Source organism: Canis lupus, chromosome 1 (assembly GCF_048164855.1).
Source record: "Canis lupus baileyi chromosome 1, mCanLup2.hap1, whole genome shotgun sequence".
In the NCBI taxonomy this organism is placed as follows: Eukaryota; Metazoa; Chordata; class Mammalia; order Carnivora; family Canidae; genus Canis; species Canis lupus.
In genome coordinates, this window is record NC_132838.1 from 75,573,876 (window position 1) to 75,587,591 (window position 13,716).

General features: G+C 43.4%; 1 protein-coding gene across 13 annotated transcripts in view; it reads right to left on the bottom strand.

The window, feature by feature from the left end:
* NTRK2 (neurotrophic receptor tyrosine kinase 2) overlaps positions 1 to 13,716 on the bottom strand; it is a 329,574-nt gene that overhangs the window by 187,467 nt on the left and 128,391 nt on the right. Inside the window, exon 15 of one of the 13 annotated variants that reach the window (XM_072836231.1) lies at positions 6,973 to 12,120. The exons of the other annotated variants lie outside the window; for them this stretch is intronic. Coding sequence (XP_072692332.1) covers positions 12,083 to 12,120 — 38 coding nt within the window. The 3' untranslated portion in view covers positions 6,973 to 12,082. Of the gene's footprint in view, positions 1 to 6,972; positions 12,121 to 13,716 lie in introns of those variants that run through there. 13 annotated transcript variants of the gene reach the window in all.

A 13,716-nucleotide genomic window follows, 5' to 3' on the forward strand; every position in this document is an offset into this window, starting at 1 on the left:
TGAGCCTGTGTTCTGACACAGCGACAGAACTGTGTCAGCCCTGCCAGTGCATGAGCCAGTGCCCACCAGCCCACCTGCCCACCGACTCCTCTATGGCCTCGCTGGTCTCTGAGGCCACGGGAGCTGCCAACCTATGGTGAAGCACATGCAAAGCACTCAGTAAAATCTGTTGAATCTGAACAAGGCATCATTTTTCTTGAAAACAATTTTACTGCAGGAGAGCAGGCCTGAAAAACGTGTAAGCAGACATGTGGCTTGGTTCCACTGCCAGCCCTGTACTCTGACCTGGCAAGGGATAGATGGATGCTGCCATGAACACTTTCCTGAAAGAAGGTGAACCAATGATGAGAGCTGCCATGACAGGAAATTTGATGGGGAACACCCAAGGAAATGAAATAAAATCACTTGTGGTTTTAGCATGCAGGCAAGCAAAACAAAAACAGGTCTTAGCTGCAGATGCTGTTTCATGTTGCCATAAATAAAAGGGTGGCTAACGGCTCAAAAACGACTTTCCAAACAGTTCAAAATGTTGACCTGCCCTGTCCGTGTATTTCTTACTTTTTTTTTTTTTTAACCGGTTGATTATAGTTGAAGCCCTTTAAACTGATGTAACTGGTAGTAAGTCATTTAGGGGAGCAGAGGTTCCCTGGAGCGTCCCAGGTCACTGTCAGGTGGGTCAGTGTGCTTTGCAGGGAGGTGGCCAGCGACAGCCACCAAGTACATCGGTTAGGTGGAGGTCAGACAGGATAGCACCTATCGTCCAAGGCAGCTTGCAGACCTTCACCTTCAGGTAGCATAAGTGACCAAGCACCGCACTACACCCTGAGACCCATCCGTGTTCTGAAATCCATCTCCGCGCTTGCACATGGTCCATGCTCCCCGTGGGCTACGCCAGCACCAATGCCTGGATGTGGCAGAAAATACCAAGGCAGCCCCCTCCTGGGAGCCAGGAAGCTCCTCTGATGGCTGGCGTGGCTCCATGCCTCCCCTGCGGCCTTGCGCATCCTTCCACAGGGGCGATGGAGTCCAGAGTGCTTGACCTGGGCTGCCTCCCTCTCACCCACAGGAGGTGTACTTGCCCTGCAGCTTGGTGCTCTCACTGCCTTCCCCAGCTCCTTCCCCATTTTCTCGCACACAAGAGTTTCTCCTGATTAGAATCCTGGCAGCTTCAGCCCCATCTTGGCATCTGCTTCTCAGAGGACGCGTTCCGCATTTGAAAATTCCGACTGCCTATATTCGGCAAAATCTGTCGACTCTACCCAATGATCGAGGCTCTCAACTTCTGTGTGGTTACATGAATCCGAAGAAGAAAGTACTTACAAAGAGAACTTAAAATGAGCAGGCTTTAAGGAACCAAGTAAGGAATTAAGAGAAAGAGAGAAAGAAAAAGCAGGACGAGAGGGAGGAAGAAGAAGAAGGCGGAGATAAGTTTTCTTGTCTTTTTCTTTCTTCTTCTATTTTGACAATTTCCCATTAAACAAAAAGGGCATGGAGCTTCCTTGAAACACAACCTGTTTACACCTGTAGGAAAAACTCTCAGAGACAGGTCTGTGTTACCTGTCCTGCTCCAGAATCCCAACTGTTAAACTGCCATTTGGGGATGAGAGGATGGCTGGGCAGGAAGCCCTTGGTGACCACAATGGAGACCACGAGGCTATCACTCTCAACACCCTAAACCTCAACATCTTTGATTGTCACTTTGTGGAAAGGCAGAAAAGGGGAAGAACACTGCCTATATGAGATATGTAAAACACGCCTCATAATGTAGAAAAGAAAGAACACAGTCTCACACACACACTCACACTCATACTCTACAAAGAGGGTTAATGTTAAAAGGAAACCTTCAGGCTGGTTATTTCATAATTCACAGCAAAATAGAAAAGAGAGACAAAATCAGCAGCATCGTTTATAAGCCCTAGAAAATGGAAGTTTCCAAGCTGTCATAAATAAGGATGGAAGCATTTGCCAAGTCAGAAATTTTGCCAAGTTTGAAATCCACTCAATCCTTACATCTTGGAGCTCAGAACGGAACACCAGCCTTTTGGGATTTGTAATCATTTCTTCTCAGCGAAACTTCTTGCTATTTATAAGGAAGTAAAAACAAAAAGCAAAAAATACAATATGGAAAGTTTTTAAAAGGAGCTGGTTGGGAACATTGCAGCACGGTGCGCATCGGGAAGGCAATAATGGTACAGATGGTGTATGTACTGGGATTAAATTCCTATTTAATCAAACAGGGTTTTAAGTATTCAATTTTCTGTGTGTGTGAGAGAGAGACAGAGGGACAGAGAAGAAGAATTATGTCCCTCCTTTCTGTCTTTTCCTCTTTCTCTCTCTCTCTCTCTCTCTCTCTTTCTCTCTCTCTCTCACACACACACACACACACACACACACACACAATCTCTCTCCTATGCAAACACTCCACCGAACTGATTTTAAAATTTTAATGTGTGAAAATTAAAGAGAGGTCAAAGCAGATTTCTGTGTGTGGTTTGGCCTGGGAAACAGAACTAGAGAAAAAGAAAAGAATTTTTTTTTTTTAAGAGAAAATAGGTAACAAAGGTGGAGACACTTTTCACCCATTTATACTGCGTCAAGAAGAATCAGAGCTACCAAAACGAAGAGCAGAGGTCTGATGGCCATTGCAGAATTTGTAGCCATGGGGTTCCCCAAGAGGCGAAGGAAAAGCACGAGCCTCAGAGCAGCAGGGCCAGAAGCATGGATTTTATAGACAGATGGATCTGATTTGTGTGACTTTGGGCAAGTTACTTAACTTTCTAAGTCTTTGTTTTCTTATGCATAAAGTATGAACCATCAGGGCATCAATGTCATAGATATTACCATCAGACCACAGCCCACAGCCCATGAGGCCAAAGATGGCATCTGCTCCTCTTATTGTGGTATCCCCCAGGGCGTGGCTCATGGCCTGACCTATAATTGACACAATAAATATTTACTAGGTTTTGAATAGACCTGACGTAAGATGAAACAAGATAATGAGGAATTTAGTATATGTCTCAGTTGGGGTCGTGTCAAGGAAAAAGAACTCACCGCAAATGGTCTAAATGAAGAGATGTGGGGATGCTGTCAAGAGGAATGGGCAGGTTAAAGGAACAAAGAAGAAACAGTGAGACTAACCGCACTGGGAAGCCCTTCCCCTCCATGAAAAGAGACAGAGGAGGAGAAAAGGTGGAACCCAGCCCTCAGGACCATGCATGTGCAGGGGTGAGCCCTGGCAGGGGTAAACCTCCTTGGTGGGAAGGGACAGACATATCCCCACCACCCCCTCCTCCATCTGATACCTGCCACCCACCTCGATGGTCAAAAAGCCCCAGGAGCCAGCACACTACCACCCCAGGAGTAGAACATTCAACAGTGTTTTGTGAAGGAGGGTGATAGAGAGGTAATTGGCCTCCCCCCAATCCAGGAGCCTAAGTGCAGAGAGAACATCTGTCAAGGGAGTCATCTTCACAAAGCCTGAAGCACCCTCGTGCATGGTATATTAGGTCGTATAAAAACCAGGAACACCCCCTGAAAGGTAAAGCAGTGCTGGTGAGTCTACTTCCCACCCTGGCTCAAGTGGCTTTATCAAAATTGCATGAACTTACCTGAAGCTGCATTCTAATCCTTTAAGCAAGAAGCTGTGGCCTATATTTTTATTTAGCGATTCAGCCAGGCTAAACATCGTATGATGAGAATTATTAAAAAGAAATGAAAAGGTGTCAAATAAACACAGAAGAGCCTTTTCTTTTCCTCTTGGGAAACCCAATCAATATTTAAAAAGGAGATAGGAGGAGAATTTCCTGTTCATTAGCTTAGCTACAGGGGCTTATGCTGTGTGACATGGGACTTGACCAAATGACTGGGAGACCAGCGCATGCCCTTGGCAGTCTCTTTTGGTCACTGACTGCCAGACAGGATATTTGGGGATCCAAGTGAAACGTGACTGCATTACTCAGATGCTGCTCTCCCTTGTTGGGTTTTGGAGGCAAGAAGTTCCTCGAACCTTCTCCACCACCTTGTTCCAATGTCTGGATGCTCTACAGGGAGGTGGCAGGATGTGTCCTCAGACAAACTCTCTAACTCCCACCCCCACCCCTCACTGTCACTCATCAGAGTGCTCCAAATAAGCTGGAAGGACCTGGGTTCGAGAGCCATGAGAAAATTCACTTCAGAATAATCAGATCCAATAAATCTGTCTTCAGTTACAACGGACAAAGCAAACATGTGCTGGGTTGTCATTAGCTAATCAGCAAGGAACCCATACTTGATGTAACTTCTGTGTTTCACAAAGTAATGTTTAGAAAGCATATGCCAATTCACTACTGTGCCACATACTTGTAAGTCAAGAGCTGCAAGGGCTTCATTAATGGCACATTTAAATAATCCAAGGCTTCCTGGGGCGTCAGGTGCCTCCCTGGTGATGAAGGTTGACCTTACAGTTCTGTTTTTTTTACAACAATCATTTCTGCTCAACCTCTCATGCTGGCAGGAGTGATCACCGGACACTGGCATGGCCCTGAGGATGCCCCAGATACCTCACTGGCCTCACCCTAGTCCCAGCCCTGCTTCAGCATTGGTATAGGGTAGCTGCTTTTTTTTTTTTTTTGTTTTAAATTTTTTTTTTATTTATTTATGATAGTCACACAGAGAGAGAGAGAGGCAGAGACATAGGCAGAGGGAGAAGCAGGCTCCATGCACCGGGAGCCTGACGTGGGATTCGATCCCGGGTCTCCAGGATCGCGCCCTGGGCCAAAGGCAGGCGCCAAACCGCTGCGCCACCCAGGGATCCCAAGGGGTAGCTGCTTTAATCTCCAGCTATCTAGCCAGCCTGCTAGAATTCAAATCCTGGTGTTACCACTAGTTAGCTAGGTCACCTGGACCAAGTTTCTCAATCTCTCTGATCCTCAGTTTCCTAAACTTTAAAATAGGAGCAATATTAGCATTAGCTAATTTTGAGAGGATTGTGAATTAATCCATGACACTTAACACAGTGCTGGGCATACAGTGAGAAACCAGTCCCCGTTAACTAGTACTACCACTTAGATATTGTAGTCAGTCTCACTTTACAATGTGTTAGAAAAGGTGGTAACAACAGCAAAAGTGTCTTAAATTAGGTGCTGGTAAGACTTCAGTACCACTTACTTAAAATGATTTAAGAAGAAAAAAGCCCAAATGACAAAATATTTTTAAAAGAAATGAAATTGTATCACTTTCAAACATGAAGTAGCTCCAGCAAGGCCAATCATGCATTGCCTACTACAGCTATTATGAGAAACTACCTCAGGAAGTAGAAAAGAATAATCTAGTTATTTGTAGCTCATTGCCTGCAAATACTTGTTTCTAAGGCTTGAGGGAACTTGAAACAAGTCTTTTCTTTCACACACTCTCTCAGCCAATTCGTTTATTTTTATTCATAGCCAAAGATTTTCAGATGGATGATTTAAAAGCTAATGATAATATAGACCCCTTCCCAATGATCAAAAATTTATAATTAATAAAGTGAGAAGAAAAGAAGGCAGACCATATTCGGGATATGACCTGCAATGCTTCTTCTTCCAGAATACTCAAACTATAGAGTATCATTCAAACTCACTGAACTTTTGTAATATAGGTCCAAACAAACTCTACCCTCTCATTTTATCAATATCAAATCTGAAAAGAATCAATGTGCAAGAACTGCCTGGGCAGAGTGAGGGACCTAAGAGGGGAATCATTATAACTCCTGAGACAGTTTCACAGCCTGGGCCACATCTAAAATGACCCAGAGAGGGAAGTTCCCTTCCACTGGACTCCATGATTTGCACCCACACAATCACCATATGGCCAATATGTAAAAATGAGTCTGTGATTCTGGGGCATTTACTGAGGAATTCTCAAGCACGAGTGTATACACAAGTCCTTCAAAGTATTTTATTAGCAACACCAAGTGCCCCCCACATGCACAGTCTCATCAAACTCTCATGAGAGCCCAGTGGGTAGGTGCCATTAATATTATTGTCATCTCATGAGGAAGGGAGCCATGAAATATCTTTCCCAAGGTCATTAACTTGTAAATATAACTGGGATTCCAGCCTGCACAGTCTGAGTTCAGTACCCACCACCTCAAATTATTACACAACCCCCAAATGGCCAAAGAAACCTGTTTAGGAGGGCATTTAGAAAAAGTATAAGTCACCAGAACCAACCAGACTCTTAGAAGAAGTCAGTATACTTGGGTTGATGAGACAGCAGACCCCTTTGGATTGGTTTTTCCAGTCCTTAGGCTCCAATTTGGTGCAAAATCCTTTCATGGTTCCATGAAGATGAAAGCAGGCTCAAATGAATCTGAGATTGCTCTTAGATCCTATTCTAAAAGGAAAAAATGAAAAAGGACAAGCCTAGGGGATGGAGACAAGAAGACTGTGAAGTGTGGACACCATGTTAATGGTCATAGCTCGATGGCATCCTATCTCTATGCCTGCTTGTCTTCCTCTGTCTCTCTTCCATGAAAGCACAAGTCATCATGTTTATTTGGCTACAAAGTCACTTAGGATGGAGGAACAGAGCACTGAGTGTACCCTCTTGCTAGGACCTGGGTCATTCCAAGTTCTTAAAATACCAAAGGACTTTCCCACAGAATGTAGGTTATTGGTTGTTTTTTTTTTTTTTTTTAATTCCCTTAAACTTTTGTTTGTTTTCTAGGATTGCTTTTTAGCCAATGAAAACATATCCAATGCAAGAATCAGTTAACAATAAATGTATTTCACATTGATGGAAATTGTAAAAGTCCCTTTTGGGGGAGAAGAGATATACTCCAGGATCTATAGTGGGTTTGGGACTCCCCCAAAACTCTCCATAAAGTTTCTCACACTCTTCCCTCTGACACCTTTAACCTTGAGCACCGCCAATGCTACACGGGATGATGGTATGTGTTTGAGGAAGGGAGGGGAGGTATACAAGGCCCTACACAGAATGCAAGACACATGGAGATGAATTATAAAACTTTATTGGCTTGTTAAAAAATGAATGAATTCAGCAAGTACATTTATGATCTATCCACATTGTTAAAACAGCACTTAAAAATAAAATAAAAATGATTATCCATTATTTACAGGAAACATGAAAAAATGACTTTAAAACCTTGGAACATTATGGGGAAAAACAGGGCATGCTTATGATTCACAGACTGCCTATGGATTACAGCAAATGGATTTGAACAGGAAGTGAATGAAACCCAAGGATTTGTCTTTCTCTGGAATCTTTTGCTAGTTTTTTTTTTTTTTTCCTTTTCTTTCTTTCTAGCTTTACTGAGGTGTAATTAGCAAATAAATTTGTAAGACAGTTAAAGGATATAACGTGATGATTTGATATTCCTACACGTTGTGAACAGAATCTCTTACTCTTTTATACTTGATTATGCTCCATTCATAAGTAGAAAAATAAAGGAGAAAATCTCTCTTCCTTCCTTTGCCTCTCATACATTTTCTTTTCCGTGAAAACTAAGACTTTGGATACAACCAATAGCAACCTATCTTGAGTGGTCCACTAATGACCATTCCAAGGCTCCACTGCAATATTAGCCTGAATTAAACCCAGAGTGAGCTCACCGTCAGAATCAGATGGCCGGGAGGTTCTCTTGTCCCTGATGAAACAAGGAAATGGACTAACCCGAGTGGAAAGCTGCCTTCTGTGACAACTGTTTTCATGTCACTCTCTGGGTTGGGAGTTCTGTTCACTTAATTCCATCTGGCAGCACCCCACAGAAAACTATACTCTTGCCCTGTCTGGGAGAGTACTTAACCTTCCCAGGTGCCCTTGAATAAACCGGACATTGCTTGTGGGCACTGCAGGTGTGTGAACACAGCAGAATTCACTTAACGAAATGGCGGTCTCTGTCCCAGTTTCCTTGGAGTCCAGTCTGCAGGACCCCAGGGGACCCCACTGACCTTGGCTTGACAGGAAGGGCACAGCCCTCGTGGCTGGATGGAGCCCCGTCTCCCAGTGGCTGTCCCTCTGCATCTGGTCTGGACAAGGCAAGATGAAACAAGCATCTACTGCTGTGTGAGGGGAATAGATGAAAGCCAGGGAGGAGTTCTAGACAGAAAGTATGAGAACAGTGCAAGAGTGCATCATCCGCTCCGCGGTGCATGACAGTAGTTCACACTCCATTCTTGTTTGGCCCCACTTTGGATGAACAACAACAAAAAAGCATGTGCAAAGCAACCAAAAAAGGCAAATGGAAACAAACCCTCTGTCTGTCATGGAGTCAGGTTAGGTGGCTAGAGAGAAAGAGAGAGAGAGAGAGAGAGAAAAGTCGGGAATTTTAAGCAGATCAAGAGCAAAGATAGAGGAGAGATGAAGCAGGAGCGCATCATCACGTGTGCTCCGGCACCTGGCAGCGAGCTGAATTCTTGCCTTGTTGTCCTGGAGCTGTCTGCTCCTCAGGCTGCCCAACTGTCACGGCCTCTGCTCCATTTGAAGGAGAGCCTAGAGCCCTAACTACTCTGGGGGACCTTCAGGACTGCTGGAAAAGTTGGAGGCAGAGGCCAATACCCTCTGTGCTCTGTGTTCTTTCCAAAAGTAGAGGGCACAGAGGAGAAGGACACTCAATAGGTCAAAAATGAAATGGGCCCAGGCTGGGGGACCAGAAGTGACAACTCTGGAATTGACTGTCTCCAAAGTATGTGGGGATTCTTTTCTCCCGTCAGGAGAGGTATCTTTTCTGGCCTCAAACCGGTGGCTCCGGGGACGTCAGTGGGCGTTCCTTACTCTGTCTCAGCTGCCTCAGAGGGTCTCAGTGGTACCCCATTCAAGACACAGGGCCTGACCCACACCTCTTGAGGTGGCAAGCCTGTTTTCCATTTACCAGTGGCCACATAGGTACAATGAAGACCCTTGGACAGGCTGTGTGCTTTCCCATCGAACCTGGCTACCCCAAGTAGGCCAGGCGACACGGACACTAGTGAAAGTCAGACACGTCAGACAAAACAGGAGAAAGGACTTGCTAGGTTGTCTCTGGCCACTTAGAGGTGGGGCCACTCAGGGATGGAGGGAAAACAGTGCCATCGGAGAGTCCCAGGCAGGGACAGAGGCCAAGGCCCCAGGTAACGGAGGTCACAGGAGTGCCCCAAAGGTAAGTGACATGCCACAGATCTCTAGGGTGCCAAACCCAATGGCAAGAAAGCTCTCCATGGCCATTCCAGGAAGTGCGTTTATGAAGGAAAGATAAAGGGAAACAGAGAACAATGATGTTGCTTTAAGACAAAAGTAACAAACTGGCAACCCACAGACATGTTTTGTTGGCCTACATAACGTTTTTAAAAATAACCGAGCCAACTTTTTAAAAATAGGGACATTTCACATAAAAAAAAAAAAAAAAATTCCAGGTTTCAAGTTTCTTTTAAAGAATCAGAAGATTTGGGAAACTGGGGCCCCATTCCCGGGAGGCAGGAGTTGGCCAAGGCTGGGTGATGGCTGCCCGCCTGCAGGGGTGGGTGTCCACTCACCCAGCACACGCCCTTGACGAAGGGCACCTGCCTGGCTCTGAAATGCCAGGTCCTGGTTGGGGGGCAATGGACTTGATTTCAGCAAAAATGCTGCCTATCCTTTTCTAATGCTGAAAAAAAAAATACATGATACATGTCATTAGGAAGCTGTAAAAAGATTGTTTGTAAGGGACATAAAAAAGCAAAGGATGAAAGAGGGTGGTCTAGAGGATAGAAATGAGAAAATATGTCACTGACTGTGGTCTTTGGGGATTAAAGAAAAATGAAAAGCAAGGAACACAAGAACCATATGAAATAATTTTCTAATAGCCTGCTGTTTTCATCGTTCCCTAGGAGATGTCAACTGCTCTTTGATATATTAAATTGCCTTATCTGTCCACTTCTCTCCGTTTTAAAACAAAAATCTACCCTGCAAGTCTTCTAGCTGTTGAGTACAAATATTCTTTTTTTTTTTTTTCCTTTTGGCTCTGGGATATGTATAAAATAGTTCTTAAACAATGCATTGCCTTTTTCTGGTTCCATGGAATAAAATATAAAAGGTTTAAAAAAAAAAAACCACAAAAAAACTTGTACCGAATGGCCGATATTTAAGAATGCTTGGTGTACTGACAGCCTCTGCTCCGCTCTCAGCATGAATTTCCTCTTTCTTTCAGGGTTCAAGATTTCTGCAATTAGCTGGCCTCTTTGTAAATCAACAACTCTGGGAGAGATCAAAATCTAAGTAGTGACAGGAACTGTCATTTAGCAGTGAGCAAGAAAATGGGAATTCAGAGAATATTCCGGACCCCCTCCCCACCCCCCACCAAGGGCCAGCTGCTCTCCCACTCAAATGTGTCTTTGGAAAGAAAACGTTTGAGAACAAGCAGCCTGTGTATGCTTGGGAGAAACTGCCCCTCTCTGAGGCATGGGTACGGAGGAGCCAAGGTAAATGCTGTAATCCATAGGACCCTGTAAAATGTCTGTATCAAGCAATAACATATTTAGTGGCTAATGTAAAAGATACAGTATAAAGTATTCATCATGGGTAATCCTTTTCTATCAAGTGGTGCCTAAATGGATCCTGGTTTATTAAGATTAATGCCTTGGTTACACGGGATGCAAAACAACGTTTCCAAACATGTTGGACTAGTTAAAAATCTATAAATCCTTAAAGCTGAACTGCAAAACTTGAGTAACAATTTCCCCCCAAAAAAGAATTCTTTCAAACGTCAATAAGTTTCCAACCCAGCCGTGGCCACTCTGAGCATGCCTTAACACCAGGGCTGATCTTGTTTTCAAGCGAAATGCTCCAGGCCTGGCTCTGCCGTGCCCCTAACAAGAAAGGGGTGAGGTGAGGTGGGGCGAGGGCAGCCCAACCTGTCTGCAGGCCAGGGATCCAACCTAGCAAAGGCTGAGCAAAGCATACAAAGGTCACCGCGATGGCCGAGTGAGTGAAACAGGTGTCTGTGACAGAACTAAGGCAGGGATGCAGGATTCTGTAGCTCCCAGGCTACCCTCTCGCCAATGAGGCTGGGCCTGATAAAGCACATACTCATTACCTCTATGCTGCTGGGGTCAGGAAGAGCCTTCCTGCCCATGAAAACCAGCAGTAGTGTAGTATGTAGTAGGGGACTATCCTTCTTAGAATATGGTCTCCTGCTCCCAGCAGGCCAGCCATTCTGCCCGCAGACCTTTTCAGAGTAGAAAAGCTGCAGTTCTGTCATGGGAACAGCATGAGATACTGCGGCCTTCTCACTAGGAAACTTCTAAAAAGCAGGTGGATCGCAGGGGGCAAATAAAAGGACATGTGCACCATATGTGTCTATTTCACTCTTGTAGTTATTCTGAAACTGACTACGCCTAACCTAAATCTATAGCCCCCGACCACAGAGCTGCTTTTATTTTTTGACGGCTAATAAACTTTAGAAAAATCGTTAGCATTGATTGCATGACTCTGGACCTTTACTGCCAGGGAAGGAAAGAATCTCTCCATGGCCTCACCAAGTCCCCCCAGTGATGCCCTTAACTTTCTCAGTCACTGTGTTTCAGATGGAAAAGAGAGACTTTCTAAATTCAGTCTTCATTAAACATCAACAGAAAACATTGCTAACTATGTGTTACATAGAGATTAGGTTGTTTAGTGTGTTCTTGTATCTGTCCCTAAACTTAGATTTTTTTTTTTTTTTTTTTTTTTTGTTGTTGTAACTTTGCAGTTCACCTTTAATGAACAGAAACAATAAGAATCAATACATTTCCAGTATGGTCAAGGAGCACTCCTTTAAGAAGAGAAGCATAATCCAATGGAATCCCATTTCAATTTTGTATTTGAGCAATTGTAAGAACAAGAGGGAAGCATGAATTTAAAATGTTTTCTTGAGCATTTTCTTAGCTGCCTGCGAGCTGCCTCTGCAGCAGCAGTGCGCCCCAAACACAGCTCACAACAGCCGCAGGCTTCATGCAGGACCTCCTGCAAATACCACCCACATCTGCCAGAAAACCCCAACTAAGCGGCACCTCCTGGGAGAAGCCAATGCCCGTCCCAAGAGTCCAGCTTACAAGGCAGCATCAACCAACAAGCACCACAGCCCCTTTCTCTGTCTTTTTCTTTATTTCAGCTACCCATCCAGTGGGATCTTATGAAACAAAACAAAACCTAAAAGAAACACAAAATAAAACATAAGTCATGCTCAAAACAAAAAAATCAATGAAAATCAACATACAAGTATAATCACTTTTAAAAAGAACATAATAAATAATAAAAAATCAAGACAACATGGAATATGCTTTAAAACATAAAAGAATATATAATCACAGAACAGAAATTGGGAGAAAAATGTGCATCTCATTATCAAGCCACTTAGTTTTAAACTTAAAACCGATTTTACATGGCACAGAAAATACAAGAAAGAAATGCAAAGGATTTCTGCACACAGCTCCACACAACAGTCTCAGATGTTAACATCTTAATTTAAGGAGGAGAAATCTGTGTACAATATAGATGAGCCCTGGAAAATTTTTATGTACAGGAGAAAAATAATAAAACTCAACAACAAATCTTAACCCAAATCCTGATTTTCCTTCCCCACTTAATTTTGTGAAATTACTTCTAAAATAACTGGTTCATTACTCAGCAACCAGATCAAAGAACTGGCTAGCTTTAACTGTGAAATACTGGATAATACAAAGATTTAGATTCTTTTTCAGGAATCCTATTATTAAATAATTCATTGCCTAAATTCATTTAAGTGTTGTACCATATATATATGACAGGCACACAGATAGATGGAATATCTATTATATAACATGATACAACATGTGGTATCTTGCATGTATATATATTGCATATATAATACATGACATATAATATATGTATATATTATGTACATAATATATAAAACATATAAAATACTTAATATGAATTAATCCTGCAAACATTAATTGAGCAGTGACTAAATAATAGACACTACAGTAGATGACACAAAAATAAAGAAAATGGAGTTCCTTGACCTCAAATACTTAACACTGCTGCAGACAGAGAAAGATGAGTATGTCACTTGTGCAATGAATAACAGCTAATCCACTTGGTGCCAGGCTTTCTTCTAAGGTCTTTGTCTAAATTAGTCCTTTTACATTCACAATAACCCTATAAGGTAGGTTCTATTATTGTGCCCACTTTGCTGGTGAGAAAACTGAGGTCCTGTGAGCAAAGCAGCTTGCTGAAGCCCGACAAGCATGGGACAGAGCTCAGATTCTGACCGAGAGCTTATACTCTGTAGCTACCCTGTCACTGAAGGGAGGCCAAGATCCCTCCAACTTCACTAGGAAACCCAGCAAGAACAGAGGAGACTCATTACATATAATTCTGTATGAATCTCCATCAGGTCCCCAAGTGACCAAACAGATGACGTCGTGCTAGAAACTCCCAAAACGTTTTCAGGTTCAGCTTCAGAAGGCACTTTGAAACCCAACCCTCCAGACTCTGGATCTTCCTCAACCTGGCGTCTGGTCTGCCAAGTGCTGGTGTCATCTGCCTCCAGAGCTGAAATTACCACCACCAATCTGTATCATCATTTACAACCACACTAAAAGAGTCTATGGAACTTAATTTCCATGGCTCTTTTCTCTCCCACCCTTCCAAGTCTCAGGAAAAGCACTCGGTACCGACACCAAACATTGCTCATGGATTTAATCACCCACAAAGCACTGAGAATTCAGGAAGCACACAGTGATGCCCATTAAGACTCCTTCA